Source organism: Bufo gargarizans, chromosome 3 (genome assembly GCF_014858855.1).
Source record: "Bufo gargarizans isolate SCDJY-AF-19 chromosome 3, ASM1485885v1, whole genome shotgun sequence".
NCBI classification, from domain to species: domain Eukaryota; kingdom Metazoa; phylum Chordata; class Amphibia; order Anura; family Bufonidae; genus Bufo; species Bufo gargarizans.
The window spans coordinates 478,422,601-478,437,196 of NC_058082.1; the positions used below are offsets into that span (position 1 = coordinate 478,422,601).

Consider the following 14,596-nt stretch of genomic DNA (forward strand, 5'->3'; position numbering starts at 1 on the left):
CACGTCTTAAAATGAATAAAACTCTAGATCATTATCATTACGCCTAGCAGGCAGTCAGGTGGCAGCGAGTTATAGGATGGTGGGTGTATAATAGTGAAGTCATGGCTGCCTGCTTATTACGCCTGCAGTTATGAGATGAGCTAAACTGACCGGAAAAATGGAAGTCACATGTTGTGAACAGGAAGGAGAACAGGGGACGTCACATTAAACTGCTCTCTCTGAAACACCAAAACAAGCATGATTTCATTCTAGTAACCCATTTGTGAGCCTGTGGCGGCACTGAGATGATTTCAGGAACAGGCCTGATAAATAATGCATTCAGTCGGGCAGAGCGTTATATACTGGAGCCAATATTCAGGACGGTCTTTTAGAAGTGCAGACGGTAAATGCTCACATGCTTTAGGCTACGATACACAGGGGAGTTATAGAAGCATTCAGTAAAACCGCAACAACCATGTCCACATGCAGAATTCACTACAGATGCCACATGTAAAAACGGACATGACATATTAAAGGGAACCTGTCATATGGATTTAGGCCCCCAAACCTGTTCTCCAGCACAGTAACAAGTTCACCATATTCTGGCGATGTCTCTCTGGACGGATCCTTCATCACTAGCCATCACCGCACGCCTCTAGCAGCAGTTGTACTGCTCTCAGCCTCACCTGAGCATGCACTGGTGGTGGCTTGTGATGAGGAACCTGGCCTGTAGGACATCAGTCAAGCCAGAAGATAGTCTGAAAAGCATGACTCTTTCAAGGATTGTCTCCACCTCCATGAGTCCTTACAGGTCATTTCAATATAGTATTCAAAGTTCTTTTTCTGCATTATACCAAATCTCCCAGAATATAGAAGATCACCACTGTGAACCTGTCCTGGATAACAGGCTGGTAGAAGTTTGGGGACTAAATACGAGACAGGTTTTAAAAAAAAAAATCCTTGCTGTACAATTAAGGCTGCTTTGAGCCTTTACTATACCAATAGTGCTTCAAGGAGAGCATAAGATTCTTCACAGAGGCCCCAGTTTGTGGCAAACAGTGCCTACAGGTCGTTAAAGGAGTTGTCCATTTTTTACTATTGATGACCTATCCTATCCTTAGGATAGGTCAGGGATGGCCAACCTGAGGCTCTCCAGCTGTTGCAAAACTACAACTCCTATCATGCCGGAACAGACTACAGCTATCAGCCTACAGCAGGGCATGGTGGGAGTTGTAGTTTTACAACAGCTGGAGAGCCGCGGGTTGGCCATGCCTGGGATAGGTCATCAATGTCAGATCAGTGGGGGTCCGACCCCCGGCACCCACGCCGATCAGCTGTTTGCAGAGAAGGCAGCTCTCATACCAGCACTGCCTTCTCTGCTCTGTTTACCTGCTTGCCGCAGCATTTGCAGGGGTGAGCAGTGTGATTACAAGTATGGCGTCCCCATTTACTACTACCGGATGGCTCTGTAGTATTCACTTCAACAGACAGAGCCGTCCCATAGAAGTGAATAGGAATGCCATATTTGTAATTACACCTGCTCACCACTGCAATTTTTTAGGTGAGCAGGTCAACAGAGCAGAGAAGGCAGTGCTGGTATAAGTGCCACCTCTCTTCAAACAGCTGATCAGCAGGGGTGTCCGTCCGCCGCCGATCTGATATTGACGACTTATCCTAAGGCAAGGTCACCAACAGTAAAAAGTGGATAACCCCTTTAAGGACTTTTAGGCACAGTTTGCCACAGACTGGGGCCTCTATAAGGAGAGTTGGACCCCCGCCGATCTGATATTGATGACCTATCCTGAGGATAGGTCATCAATAGTAAAAAGCGGACAACACTTTTTACTGCTGTACCAGGGCTGTGTGCGTGGGCACTTACTGTACCTGTGAGCTTAGTCACAAGGAATAATTTTTTTTCCCTCATAGATTAAGTCGAAAGCGTCTTACACTACACAATTTCAATAACACAATCAACATCTTGTTAGCGATCTTTACCAGCTTAAAGATATCAACAACAGGTTCATACGACCAAGGGTATGATGATGAAATGGTATCTACAGTACACCGGCTGATAACACTGCCTCTGGTTTACTTATCTTGGCTTAGTTCACAAGAACGCCACCCATTTTGAGTGGCAATTACGCGATCTAATTACACTTTGCTTGCATGCACAGTCACAGCGAGGCTGGGTTACCGAACGCTAACATTTTCCTCCTCCTCCTCCTCACCTGGCTAAGGCTTGAATCAAAACCAAGAAGGTGTGGCTGGTTATGCAGCCCAAAGGTGTCAGTCCGGGTGAAGGACGTATACACAGGTGCAGAACATGATCTGGTTATGTACACTGTATTCAGTCCAAAGGGTTAAAAACATCCAAACTATCAAACACAGCACAAAGTAAAACTCACACTGCAGGACACCTCTGACCATCTGTTGCTGTGCTGTCAGTACACGTCCGAAGAAAGCAAAGGCTGTACGTCCAATCTTTGCAAACAGGAAAGGAGTATCTTAAACGTTAAAAGGCCTAAGTCGTCGTACACAAGTCTCAAGAACCATAAAACATCTACAGAAAATCGTGCACAAAACATCACAAGATTCAATTTCAAAGATACTTCTAAAATTTCTCAGCAACTTGACAGGTCTGAAACATACCTTAGGGGATTCTGGGAAAGACGTCGGCCCATCAGGACTGGTAGGGGTCTGACATTCCCCATCCTCTAAATAAAAAACATCTTCATCCTCAAGAACACGGTCAAGGAACCTAATTGCCTCTTCTTCCTCCTCCATTCCTAGTGTTGCAGCTGGTGGATCGTTCTTCATAAAGTTCTATGCCCAATTTCTCCGAGCCAGTAGGACAGGCAGGTACAGGTCATGCTCGTCTGCTGCTGCACATCTTCCTTACAGATGCTAAATCTGCGAGGACCATAAGGACTGAACCCCCACCATCAAATAGCAATGGATCCTGTGAAAGCTAAGTGGACCTAGTCTCCATTATCTTAGGTCTGTTCTTCTAGTCTCCCACTGCTGTCGAAATTTCACTTCTACCAGAAAGATGAAAGGAGGGGGAGCCGGGGAATTTCTGACACTTCCTCAAACACTCTTCCTTCTTTTTTAATCCTCCTTGGCCTCCTTTTTGGTTAACCCTCCCCGGCACGCAGTTCAGGCTCTTGTGGAGATACCGGCTGTCTTGCTCATTGAACTTTCCCTGCTGGGTTTGAACTAGCTTCTCAGCACACAGGAAACGCTGTCTTGTTGGGCAGGCCTTTACAGGCGGGGCGGCTGCTGCTGCTCCTTCAGCTCTCAGTAACCCCTGACTTCCCACAGTCATCATGGACCTCATTGCTCTGCTGCACAGCGCCCATAGGCAGCAGGTAAAGGCCTCATGCACACAACTGTATCTGTTTTGTGGTCTGCAAACCGCGGATCCGCAAAATACGGACACCTTCTGTGCACAATCCGCTTTTTTCTCAGTCCCATTAAAAGAAATGGTTAAAGGACAATAACAGGACATGTTCTATAATTTACGGACTGGACTACGATCGTGTGCATGAGGCCACAGGACGGGGCAAATAAAGGCCTGGATAGCTTAGCATAGTCACTAGTCTGCATCAGGATTCCTGTCGAAGAGGAAATAAATAAATACATGGAACGTCTTGAGCAATTGCTTGACATAAATTAAGGAAGTACATAAATGGCCATTTCCTAATATTGCTATTAAGGGAATCACTCCCAATAGCAGAGGGAAGGAACCAAAACCAAACCAGGACGGTGATGAGGATGTATGGTAAATCCCACATCCAACATAGGGCTCATGCACACGGCCGTAGCCTCAGTCCGCATCCAATCCGCATTTTTGGGGTATCGGATGTGGACACATTCATCTAAATGGGGCTGCAAGTCTGTTCCGCGGCCCCACACAAAATATAGAACATGTCCTATCCTTGTCTGTTTCATTGACAAGGATAGGACCTTTCTAAAGAATAGCAGCGTGCACTGGGCCGGTATCAGTGTTTTGCGAACCATAAAACACTTACGGCCGTGTGCATGAGCCCATATACAGAGACTGACATCAGTAGCCATCACTGAGGTGCAGGCTGGCATTTAGGCTTTATTCGGACAGTGCAGTAAAATGGTATTTTATACATCAAATGTATAAATCATGTAGTAAAAAACAAAAACAAACAGACCACCATAATTTGACCACACTGTGCAAACGAACCCTAGTGGGGGTCTACAGATTGGATGCTGGAGTTATACTCTCTCAGGGAGGCTTTAAGGAAATTACAGCAGTTGCCTATCCTTAGGACTGGCCATCAATATCAGATCGATGTAGGGGCCAGTTCCTGAAACCACCACAGATCAGCTGCTTGAAGGGGCAAGGACGTTCTAGCAGGCACCTTATCCGCCCCCCATCATCTTTTACCAGAAGCAGCTCTGTGCAGTTTGAAGTGGCTGTGCCCAGTCCTGCAGATCACTGCTCCATTCAAAATAATGAGACTGAGCCGCAATACCAGACACTGCCTATAGGCAAGAGTGGTGCTGTTACTGGAAGACAGAAGCTACGTTTTTCTTATTTTACGCACTCAACTTGACTTATTCTTCTGCTACATACAGAACACAAGTTTCCATCCTCCAAATTGCAGACTGGTTGCAAATATGTCTATGACAATTTACAGTGTAATACATGTGGATAAGGCTTTCAACACTTCATATAATTTTTGTATTCTGAAGCATAACCGAGTAAGAACATTGAAGGGGTTGTGCAGCAGGTTATATATCCTCATCAATATCTCATAGGCGGAGGTGAGGATAGGTCATCAATATCTGATAGGCGGGGGTGAGGATAGGTCATCAATATCTGATAGGCGGGGGGGTGAGGATAGGTCATCAATATCTGATAGGCGGGGGGGGTGAGGATAGGTCATCAATATCTGATAGGCGGGGGGGGTGAGGATAGGTCATCAATATCTGATAGGCGGGGGGGGTGAGGATAGGTCATCAATATCTGATAGGCGGGGGGTGAGGATAGGTCATCAATATCTGATAGGCGGGGGGGTGAGGATAGGTCATCAATATCTGATAGGCGGGGGGGTGAGGATAGGTTATCAATATCTGATAGGCGGGGTGAGGATAGGTCATCAATATCTGATAGGCGGGGTGAGGATAGGTCATCAATATCTGATAGGCGGGGGGGGTGAGGATAGGTCATCAATATCTGATAGGCGGGGGTGAGGATAGGTCATCAATATCTGATAGGCGGGGGTGAGGATAGGTCATCAATATCTGATAGGCGGGGGTGAGGATAGGTCATCAATATCTGATAGGCGGGGGTGAGGATAGGTCATCAATATCTGATAGGCGGGGGTGAGGATAGGTCATCAACATAAAACCCCTGTACAACCCCTTTAATAACCAAGCCCATTTTTGTCTTTGCCCTTGCTATTTTTTACCTTCTACCTTCCTAAAACCACAACATTTTACTTTTTTTTTTTTTTTTTTAAATAGCCATGTAAGGGCATATTTTTTGCGGTAAAAGTGACACCACTGCAGACTTACGTGATGGTAGCTGGCTGACAATGGCAGGGCATAGAATTTGCATTATGGCACCAAATCCAAATCTACTTTCTCTAAGCGCCTGGAAATGATCCGGGTAGAGACAACGTGTGCAATGAAGGTGCCACTTGTGTCTGGATAGTGGCCATTGAAATAGTTGGTGCTTATCAGTGGATAAAACAATCCTCTCTACTGGTGGTCTGGCTGGGATGTCCGGAGCCTGTTTGCCCCTTTTGTGCCTGGGTCACAATGGCCTAGATGGTGGGCAATTTGTCAAAGCAACCATTCTACTTCTCAGTCCAACAATGTACCCCTCACAAAGTCTGTCAACTGGGCAGAATGGCCGAGTATATTGTAGAGACATGTCTAGCGGTCAACAAGAGGTACATTACCCAAAAGTCGCCTCTGAGAGCCTTTTATTAGAGCAGCATTTTTACACCCTCTTGTGGCCAGTGTCTAATCAGACCACACCTGTGACATAGCTGCATGCAGAGTTTTGCAACAATCTGACATTTCTATCTGGGTGCGTTATTTTTTGTTGTATATGGGAACAGCGCTGTACATAATGAGATAAGAACCCATGAGCCGGATGCTATTTCTAGATGCTGAAAGGTTATGGCACAGGACTATTGATTTTTCTACAATACTTCAGTCCATTGTTCACCTAGCTGTGGGAGAAAGGAGGCGACGAGAAACAAAGGTAGGAAGACTGTGACCCGGGGGGATAGAGGGCTACAAAGTTGCCCAAGACTTTGCCATCATACACACTGCATGTCGTATGTGACTGTGCCTTACATGTGATTTAGGCTACTTTCACACTAGCGTTCGAGCTGAACGGATCCGCTCATATTAATGCAGATGGTGGCTCCGTTCAGAACGGATCCGTCTGCATTAGAACTTAGAAAAATTTTCTAAGTGTGAAAGTAGCCTGAGCGGATCCGTTCAGACTTTACATTGAAAGTCAATGGGGGACGGATCCGCTTGAAGATTGAGCCATATGGTGTCATCTTCAAGCGGATCCGTCCCCATTGACTTCCATTATAAGTCGGAACGGATCCGCTCGCCTCCGCACGGCCAGGCGGACACCCGAACGCTGCTTGCAGCATTCAGGTGTCCGCTCACTGAGCGGAGGCTGAGCGCTGGCAGACTGATGCATTCTCAGTGGATCCGCCTCCACTGAGAATGCATTAGGGCCAGACGGCTGCGTTCAGGGCCGCTTGTGAGCCCCTTCAAACGGAGCTCACGAGCGGACACCTGAACGCAGGTGTGAAAGTAGCCTTAGGGTGCATTCACACGACCGTATAAACGGATGCGGAACAGGTGCGGACTCATTCATTTCAATAGGGCCACAAAAACCCTTACGGTCGTGTGAATGCCCCCTTAGTTGTGGTTTTACAGCTCTAAAATAGTTGTACGACAACATTGGCCGCAACTTTTCAGAGACTTGCTGTCATGCAACATGTCGCTGTGTAGTCCTAACCTTAAAGGGATTGGCCCATCTGGGACATTAATGCCGTATGCCATCAATGTCAGATAGGTGTGAATCCCACCTATGGAACAAGGCCCCCCCAAAGTGAACAGAGAGCCGCCCGAGAGCCGGCTCGCCTATTTCTGGGAGTCCCGTAGTGGTGAATGCAGGGGGGGGGGGGCCCTGCTTGCGCAGTGCTCTCTCCATTCACTGCTAGGGATCTCCGAAAATACCCAAGCGCACTAGCTCAGCTATTTTCAGAATTCTCATCGAAATGACTGGACCTAGCCCCTTTAATGCTGGGGGCTACATGAAATCTTGGGCGCAACACTTGTCATGCGACAAAGGATAGAAGTACAGCCATAGAAATAAATGGGGGCGCAGCGCATTCTCACAAGTTGCCTCATATGCGACCACAGAATCGTAAATAATCCAACCCCACTGGATTGTTTTGCAATTCTGGCGTTGCAGTCACAGCAACTTGCGAGATGTGCTGCAACCACATTCATTTCGATGACTACACTGCGATCTTTAGACGCCCGACTACAGTCATGCCCAAGATTGCTGTGTATCCCCAGCGTCATTCACACATCAGTGTTTGGTCAGTGATTTGGTCTGTGTTCAGAGCTGCGCCAGGTTTTGGCTCAAAATCACTGACCGAACACTGACTGTGTGAATAAGGGCCCATGCACACAAACCTATTTTTTTCCCGCGTCCGATCCGTTTTTAGTTTTTTTGCGGACCGTATGTGCATTCTATTTCCCTATGTCCGTTCAGCAAAAAAATAGAACATGTCCTATTATTGTTTGCATAAGCGGGGATTGGATAAGGATTGGACTGTTCTATTAGGGGCCAGCTGTACAGAATGCACACGGACGTCATCCTTATTTTTTGCGGTTCCATGTTTTGCAGACCGCAAAATATATCCGGTCGTGTGCATGAGCTGTAAGGTATAAGGCTCACTTTACTGAGCCTGTCAGTGGAGGGCTGGGTTTTCTATTGGGTTCATAGCCCTGACACAAAAAAAATATAATATAATATTATATATATATCAGATTTTGCTGCAAAATAACCGGCGTTACATGTGGATTTTGGTGTGGATTTTACTCTGATCTGTGGCCAATCTGTGACATAATAGGCAGACAGTAGTTTTAAAAATCTACATCATCCTCTCAAAACCCATTTCACAAGCATTGTACTGTACATCTGAACGCAGCCTTAGGGCTCACATACACAGCTGGCTTAGGTCTGTTTTCCCTTAGTTTGGCTTTCTGGTTATTGATGGGAATGAGCCCTCCCATGCAAAGAATAGGAAAGCTTTCAGTGTTATACATTTTACTTCTTCACAAATCCACTCCAGTTTCTCAAGAAAAAAAGTAAATGGAAGAAAAAAGAAACAAAACAATCGGGGTCGTTTTGGAATGGTTTCTTGGTGCTGAAACTTTTCATACAGTTAGCAATCCGACAAGACCCGCTTTACATTATATAACAGAATACCTTGCTGCCACAATGGCGGATCGCTGCATTAGTAAAGGGCATCTGTCAGCAGATTTGTACCTATGACACTGGCTGACCTGTTCCATGGGCACTTGGCAGCTGAAGGCGTCTGTGTTGGTCCCATGTTCATATGTGCCCGCATTGCTGAGAAAAATGATGTTTTAATATATGCAAATGAGCCTCTAGGAGCAACGGGGGCGTTACCAGTTACACCTAGAGGCTCAGCTCTCTCTGCGACTTCACTTTCAATGACTTTAGGAGAAGTCAGGTTTGATGACAGGGCTACACTGTGACTTTGTGGCGCGACTGATTGAGTTAAACTATTGAACTACAGATGAATGCATTCAGTTGAAAGAAATCTTGTGGACTGCAGCTGTCATTCAATAGTTAAAATCAGTCGCACTACAAAAAGTAACAGTGTAGCCCAGGCCATACACTGCCTGGCCCTGCCAAAGTGCAGAGGGAGCTCTCTAGGTGTAAGGGTAACGCCCCCGTTGCTCCTAGAGGCTCATTTGCATATATTAAAACATTTTTCTCAGCAATGCGGGCACATATGAACATGGGACCAACACAGATGCCTTCAGCTGCCAAGTGCACGTGTAACAGGTCAGCCGGTGTCATAGGCACAAATCTGCTGACAGATGCCCTTTAAGTGTTACTACAGAAAATAAGCCCATATGCCGAATCGTCTTAAAGGGAATTATAATTTTTCTGAAACCTTTCTTTTCAATCGGCTTTTATTATTTGAATTCATGTTATTTTATTCTAGTTTCTTTCCACCATTGCTCCTGCTCTGAGCTGTGAACAGGAGTCCTAAAGATTTGCTTTACAGCGTACGCATTGACAAGAAAAATAAAAATCAAATCAGAAACAATCTGCTGACTTCTAAGGACTGTTGTGAGCATGCTCAGTATCAGCTGACCTTTATGGGTGTTATGGGCATGCTCAGCTTCATTTGAGCTCTATGAGTGTTAGGGCTCATGCACACGACTGTATGTATTTTGCAGTCCGCAAATCACGGATCCACAAAAAAAAAAGTCTGCGTTACATGCCTTTATTTTTTTTTTGCAGATCCATTGTAACAATGCCTGTCCTTGTCTGCAAAAAGGACAAGAATAGGACTTGCTCTATTTTTTTGCGAAACGAACTTGCGGACACACAGCTACGGAATGCACGTGGAGTTATTTCCCGTTTTTTGCGGCCCCATTAAGATGAATGGTTCCGAAAGAAACGGACAAAAAATACGTTTGTGTGCATGAACCCTTATGGGCATGCTTAGTATCAGCAGAGCCCTATGGGTGTTGCGGGCATGCTCAGTATCAGCAGAGCCCTATGATTGTTGTGGGCATGCTCAGTATCAGCAGAGCCCTGTGATTGTTATGGGCATCCTCAGTATCAGCAGAGCCCTATGACTGTTATGGGCATGCTCAGTATCAGCAGAGCCCTATGATTGTTGTGGGCATGCTCAGTATCAGCAGAGCCCTGTGATTGTTATGGGCATCCTCAGTATCAGCAGAGCCCTATGACTGTTATGGGCATGCTCAGTATCAGCAGAGCCCTATGACTGTTATGGGCATGCTCAGTATCAGCAGAGCCCTATGACTGTTATGGGCATGCTCAGTATCAGCAGAGCCCTATGATTGTTATGGGCATGCTCAGTATCAGCAGAGCCCTATGATTGTTATGGGCATGCTCAGTATCAGCAGAGCCCTATGACTGTTATGGGCATGCTCAGTATCAGCAGAGCCCTATGATTGTTATAGGCATGCTTGGTATCAGCAGAGCCCAATGATTGTTATGGGCATGCTCAGTGTCAGCTGAGCTCTATGGGTGTTGTGGGCATGCTCAGTATCAGCGGAGCCATTTCCATCACCTACTGTCAGAGGTGGATCTGGTGTTATCTGCCTCCAGTTTTATAACCGAGACCTTGCCTTTTACTGTAAACCTACCTATGATGATAGATGAGAATACGGTTGGCCCTGACCTTAGTGTACACAAGCTGAAAAGTGACAGCGGAAATATTTTGTGGGTGGTCAGTGGCCAAAGAGAAAACAGCAAAAAAAACTTTTATATATAAAAGCACACTACAATAAAAAATAATAATAATAAATACAGAAAAGTAAAGTAAAAAGATTATATGAACAAGGGGCCATTTTCTGACAACAGGCTCCCTTCAAAACTGCTCCCCAGTGTATTTGGCAGCTACAGTATTTTTTTTTTGTGACATCAATGAAGATGATCTGCAAGGCGAACCCTTTTCCTGAACATATGACGTAAACATTTCAAACTGCTGCTAAAATCCACACCCTGGTGAAGTCAGGCGGACATCATCAGAAGGTTTGTGCCTGCATTTTAATATAGTTTTACTACATTTATAACTAAACTGACAAGAATCTACACCCACTAAATGGGCCTCACCGGATTACAAGTTCTTTTTAGCCCTCTTATTAAGAGACATAAGATTTACCAATTATGTTAAAAAAAAGAAAAATGTCCGCCTGACGAAGCGGAGCCAAGCAATGTCAATGGGGACAGATCCGTTTTCCCTGACACAATCTGGCACAATAGAAAACGGATCCGTCCCCCATTGACTTTCAATGGTGTTCAAGACGGATCCGTCACGGCTATAGAAGACATAATACAACCGGATCCGTTCATAACGGATGCAGACGGTTGTATTATGGTAACGGAAGTGTTTTTGCTGATCCATGACGGATCCGCCCAAAACGAGAGTGTGAAAGTAGTCACTGGGGACCTCCCTATCCAGCTGCATAGACACATACTTGTGGTTCACCTGATTAAAAAGCAGTTTCTCTTTGATTCGTCCAAGGCTTCGTTTGCGAGTTAAGATACTTTTTCTTAACATGCAAATTAGGCCTTTAGTGCAAAGAGGGCGTCATCCTTGCTCTTATTGCATCCTAGCGCTGTTTCTTTTTGTAGCCAGTCCCCCACCTCACTGCTTTTTCCAATGCCTGGTCCTGTCTATCAAAGCAGCCCATCTGGACAAGGTATGTATGCTTCCTCTGAATGTAAGCATTTATTCATTGACAGCAAACTAATATTGAAAACAGTGAGGAATTAAAATGTGTATATATGACAGTTTATGCAGAGATTATATAAAAGAACCCTGCAAACAGTGCTACAGATCTCAGCTTCCCAGTGTAAGTATAAAGGTGGCCACAGACCTTAGACAGGTAGCCTTCTAACAAATACTCGTCCAGCCAACATCTACTCCTCCCCATGCACGCAGCGCAGCATACATGAAGGAGGGAAGAAGCTGCCGCCAGACATCTCCACCACTGGCGACTTAGCTCCTGTGGGAACAAAAGAAAATTCAACATGCCCGATCCCTTTTTCCCCCTCAACATCCGCCATTGGACAAAACTTGGACACCTTCCTACACAATACGTGGTTAGGTAGTCCTGCCGTGTATAGACAACTTAAAGGGGCTGTTCAGGGGTTTTATATTGATGACCAATCCTGAAGAATCTGACCGCTGCATTAAATCTTTTGAAAATACTTTTGATATGCCATAGCGACCTATGAAAGGTTTTAATTGGTGGGGGTCTGAGTGCTGGGACCCCCAACGATAACTAGAACGAGGAGACAAACGCACTCTCTCCTCGTCGCAGGAGCCGGAATCAAGACGGGACCATAGACTTTCTATTGAGCCTCTCTTGCAGCGAGGACAAAGACGCTTCTCTCCTCGTTCTAGCACTTAGTGGGGGTCTCACCACTCAGACCACCACCGAACAAAACCATTGAGATGTCAATATGACATACCAAAGGATCTTGAAAGCTCAGTGACGCTTTAAAATCCAAACTATGACATTATAAAAAGTGACTTCCTGGGGTTGCAGTTGCCCCAATATTTATTAGTTGGCACACCTTTCCATGTAGGGTAGTATAAGGTGAGCCTCTCTTCTGAGTTCTAGGTTATTTATGCTGTCCAGAGTATAGTAGGCTTTCAGCAGGACAGGGATCTTAACATACTGCTCAGCAGACATGGAAGTACGCACCCGCCCTTATGGTGGAAAAATCAACAGCAGTGTATGAGCCAGACAAGCTATTAATAGGCGGCATGAAGCCTACAGATTGCTCATGTCCATAGTTAAATAGTAATATGGAACCGGAGACGTCCTTCCTCTCACAAGGCCCAAAAAACATGGACACGAGAAAAGTGCAAACAACAATATAATAAGCTGTAAAACTATCAGATACCATAGAGACCGAAAATACAGCTCCAGCCTAAAGTCTCTGTCACATGTCCGTGATGACATCCGTGGCAAGATTCCGTGGTCAGTGGTTCATCCGTGAAGATGTCCATGATGGATCCTTATTTGGTTTGTGTGGACGTTTTTTGTCCTCTATGTGTCATCCGTATTCCATGTGCACATTTAGGCCCCATTCACACGTCCGCAATTTCGTTCCGCATTTTGCAGAACAGAATTGCGGACCCATTCATTTCTATGGGGCAGCACGATGTGCTGCCCGGATATGGAATTGCGGACGCGCACTGCCGGGTCCGCAATTCCGTTCCCGAAAAAAATAGAACATGTCCTATTCTTGTCCGCAATTGCGGACAAGAATAGGCATATTCTATTAGTGTCGGCGATGTGCAGTCCACAAAATGCACAGTCGTGTCTGCGTTTTGCGGATCCGCAAAACACGTTACGGACGTGTGAATGGACCCTTAGGCTGAAAATTTGTTTCCAGAGCATCTCCTACCAACGGTCTGTGAAAACCACCAAATACAGATGCCATCCGTGTTGGGTCCCTGGTTTTAATGGACCCATAGATTACAATGTGCGTGAGGGTTCTGTAACCACAGACAAAAATAAGGCATGCTCCTGTGGTGTCACCGAGGACCCAGGGTCCCTTGAGAGCCACTGATATGTTAACACGAACGAAGAAGTCAATGAATACGTGAGCGGCTTAAAGGGGGGTTGTCCGGGTTAAGAGCTGAACCCAGACATATCCCAGTTTTCACTCAGGAAGCCCATCCATTAGAGCCGGTGATGTCACCGGGCTCACTGTAAGGCTCCATTCACACATCCGCAGAATGGGTCTGCATCTGTTGCGCAATTTTGCGGAACGGGTGCAGACCCATTCATTCTCTATGGGGACGGAATGGATGCGGACAGCACACAGTGTGCTGTCTGCATCCGCAATTGCGGAGCACATCCCCGATCTTCGGGTCCGCAGCTCCGCAAAAGATAGAACATGTCCTATTCTTGTCCGCAGCTTGCGGACAAGAGTAGGCATTTCTATGGGGGTGCCGGGCTGGTGTGTTGCGGACCCGCAACACATCACGGACGTGTGAATGGAGCCTTAGGCCTATTGCACACGACTGTATGGCTTTTTCAGTGTTTTGCAATCCTTTTTTCACGGATCCGTTGTTCCGTTTTTTGTTTCCATTGTGTTTCCGTTTCTCCGTTCCGTTTTTTCGTATAGCATATACTATATACGGTAATTACATAGATAAAATTTGGCTGGGCATAACATTTTCAATGACCCATTGACTTGAATGGAGCCACGGAACATGATTTGCGGGCAATAATAGGGCATGTTCTATCTTTTAGGCTCCATTCACACGTCCTTTATGTGTTGCGGACCCGCAAATTGCGTGTCCGCAACACACCCTGCCGGCACCCCCATAGAAATGCCTATTCTTCTCTGCAAGCTGCAGACATTAATAGGACATGTTCTATCTTTTGTGGAGCTGCGGACCCAAAGATCGGGGCTGCGCTCCGCAATTGCGGATGCAGACAGCACACTGTGTGCCGTCCGCATACATTCCGTCCCTATAGAGAATGAATGGGTCCGCACCCGTGTGAATGGAGCCTAAACGGAAAGAAAAAACAGAAATACGGAAACGGAATGCATACGGAGTACATTCAGTTATTATTATTTTTTTTTGAGGAACCATTGTAATAAATGGTTCCGTATACGGAACGCAAAAAACAGCCAGTAAACAGGGGAAAAAAACGGTCGTGTGCAGGAGGCCTTAGGCCTAGTTCACACGAACGGTTTTTTTTTTTTTGCGAGTGTACGGGACGTTTTTTTGTGTTCCGTATACGGAACCATTCATTTCAATGGTTC

The 14,596-nt window shown here is 45.9% G+C and overlaps 1 protein-coding gene across 4 annotated transcripts in view; it reads right to left on the reverse strand.

Moving 5' to 3' along the window:
- The window catches only part of ABR (ABR activator of RhoGEF and GTPase), a 353,402-nt gene that overhangs the window by 174,221 nt on the left and 164,585 nt on the right, over positions 1–14,596 (reverse strand). Inside the window, exon 1 of one of the 4 annotated variants that reach the window (XM_044283777.1) lies at positions 2,629–3,213. The exons of the other annotated variants lie outside the window; for them this stretch is intronic. Coding sequence (XP_044139712.1) covers positions 2,629–2,796 — 168 coding nt within the window. The 5' untranslated portion in view covers positions 2,797–3,213. Of the gene's footprint in view, positions 1–2,628; positions 3,214–14,596 lie in introns of those variants that run through there. 4 annotated transcript variants of the gene reach the window in all.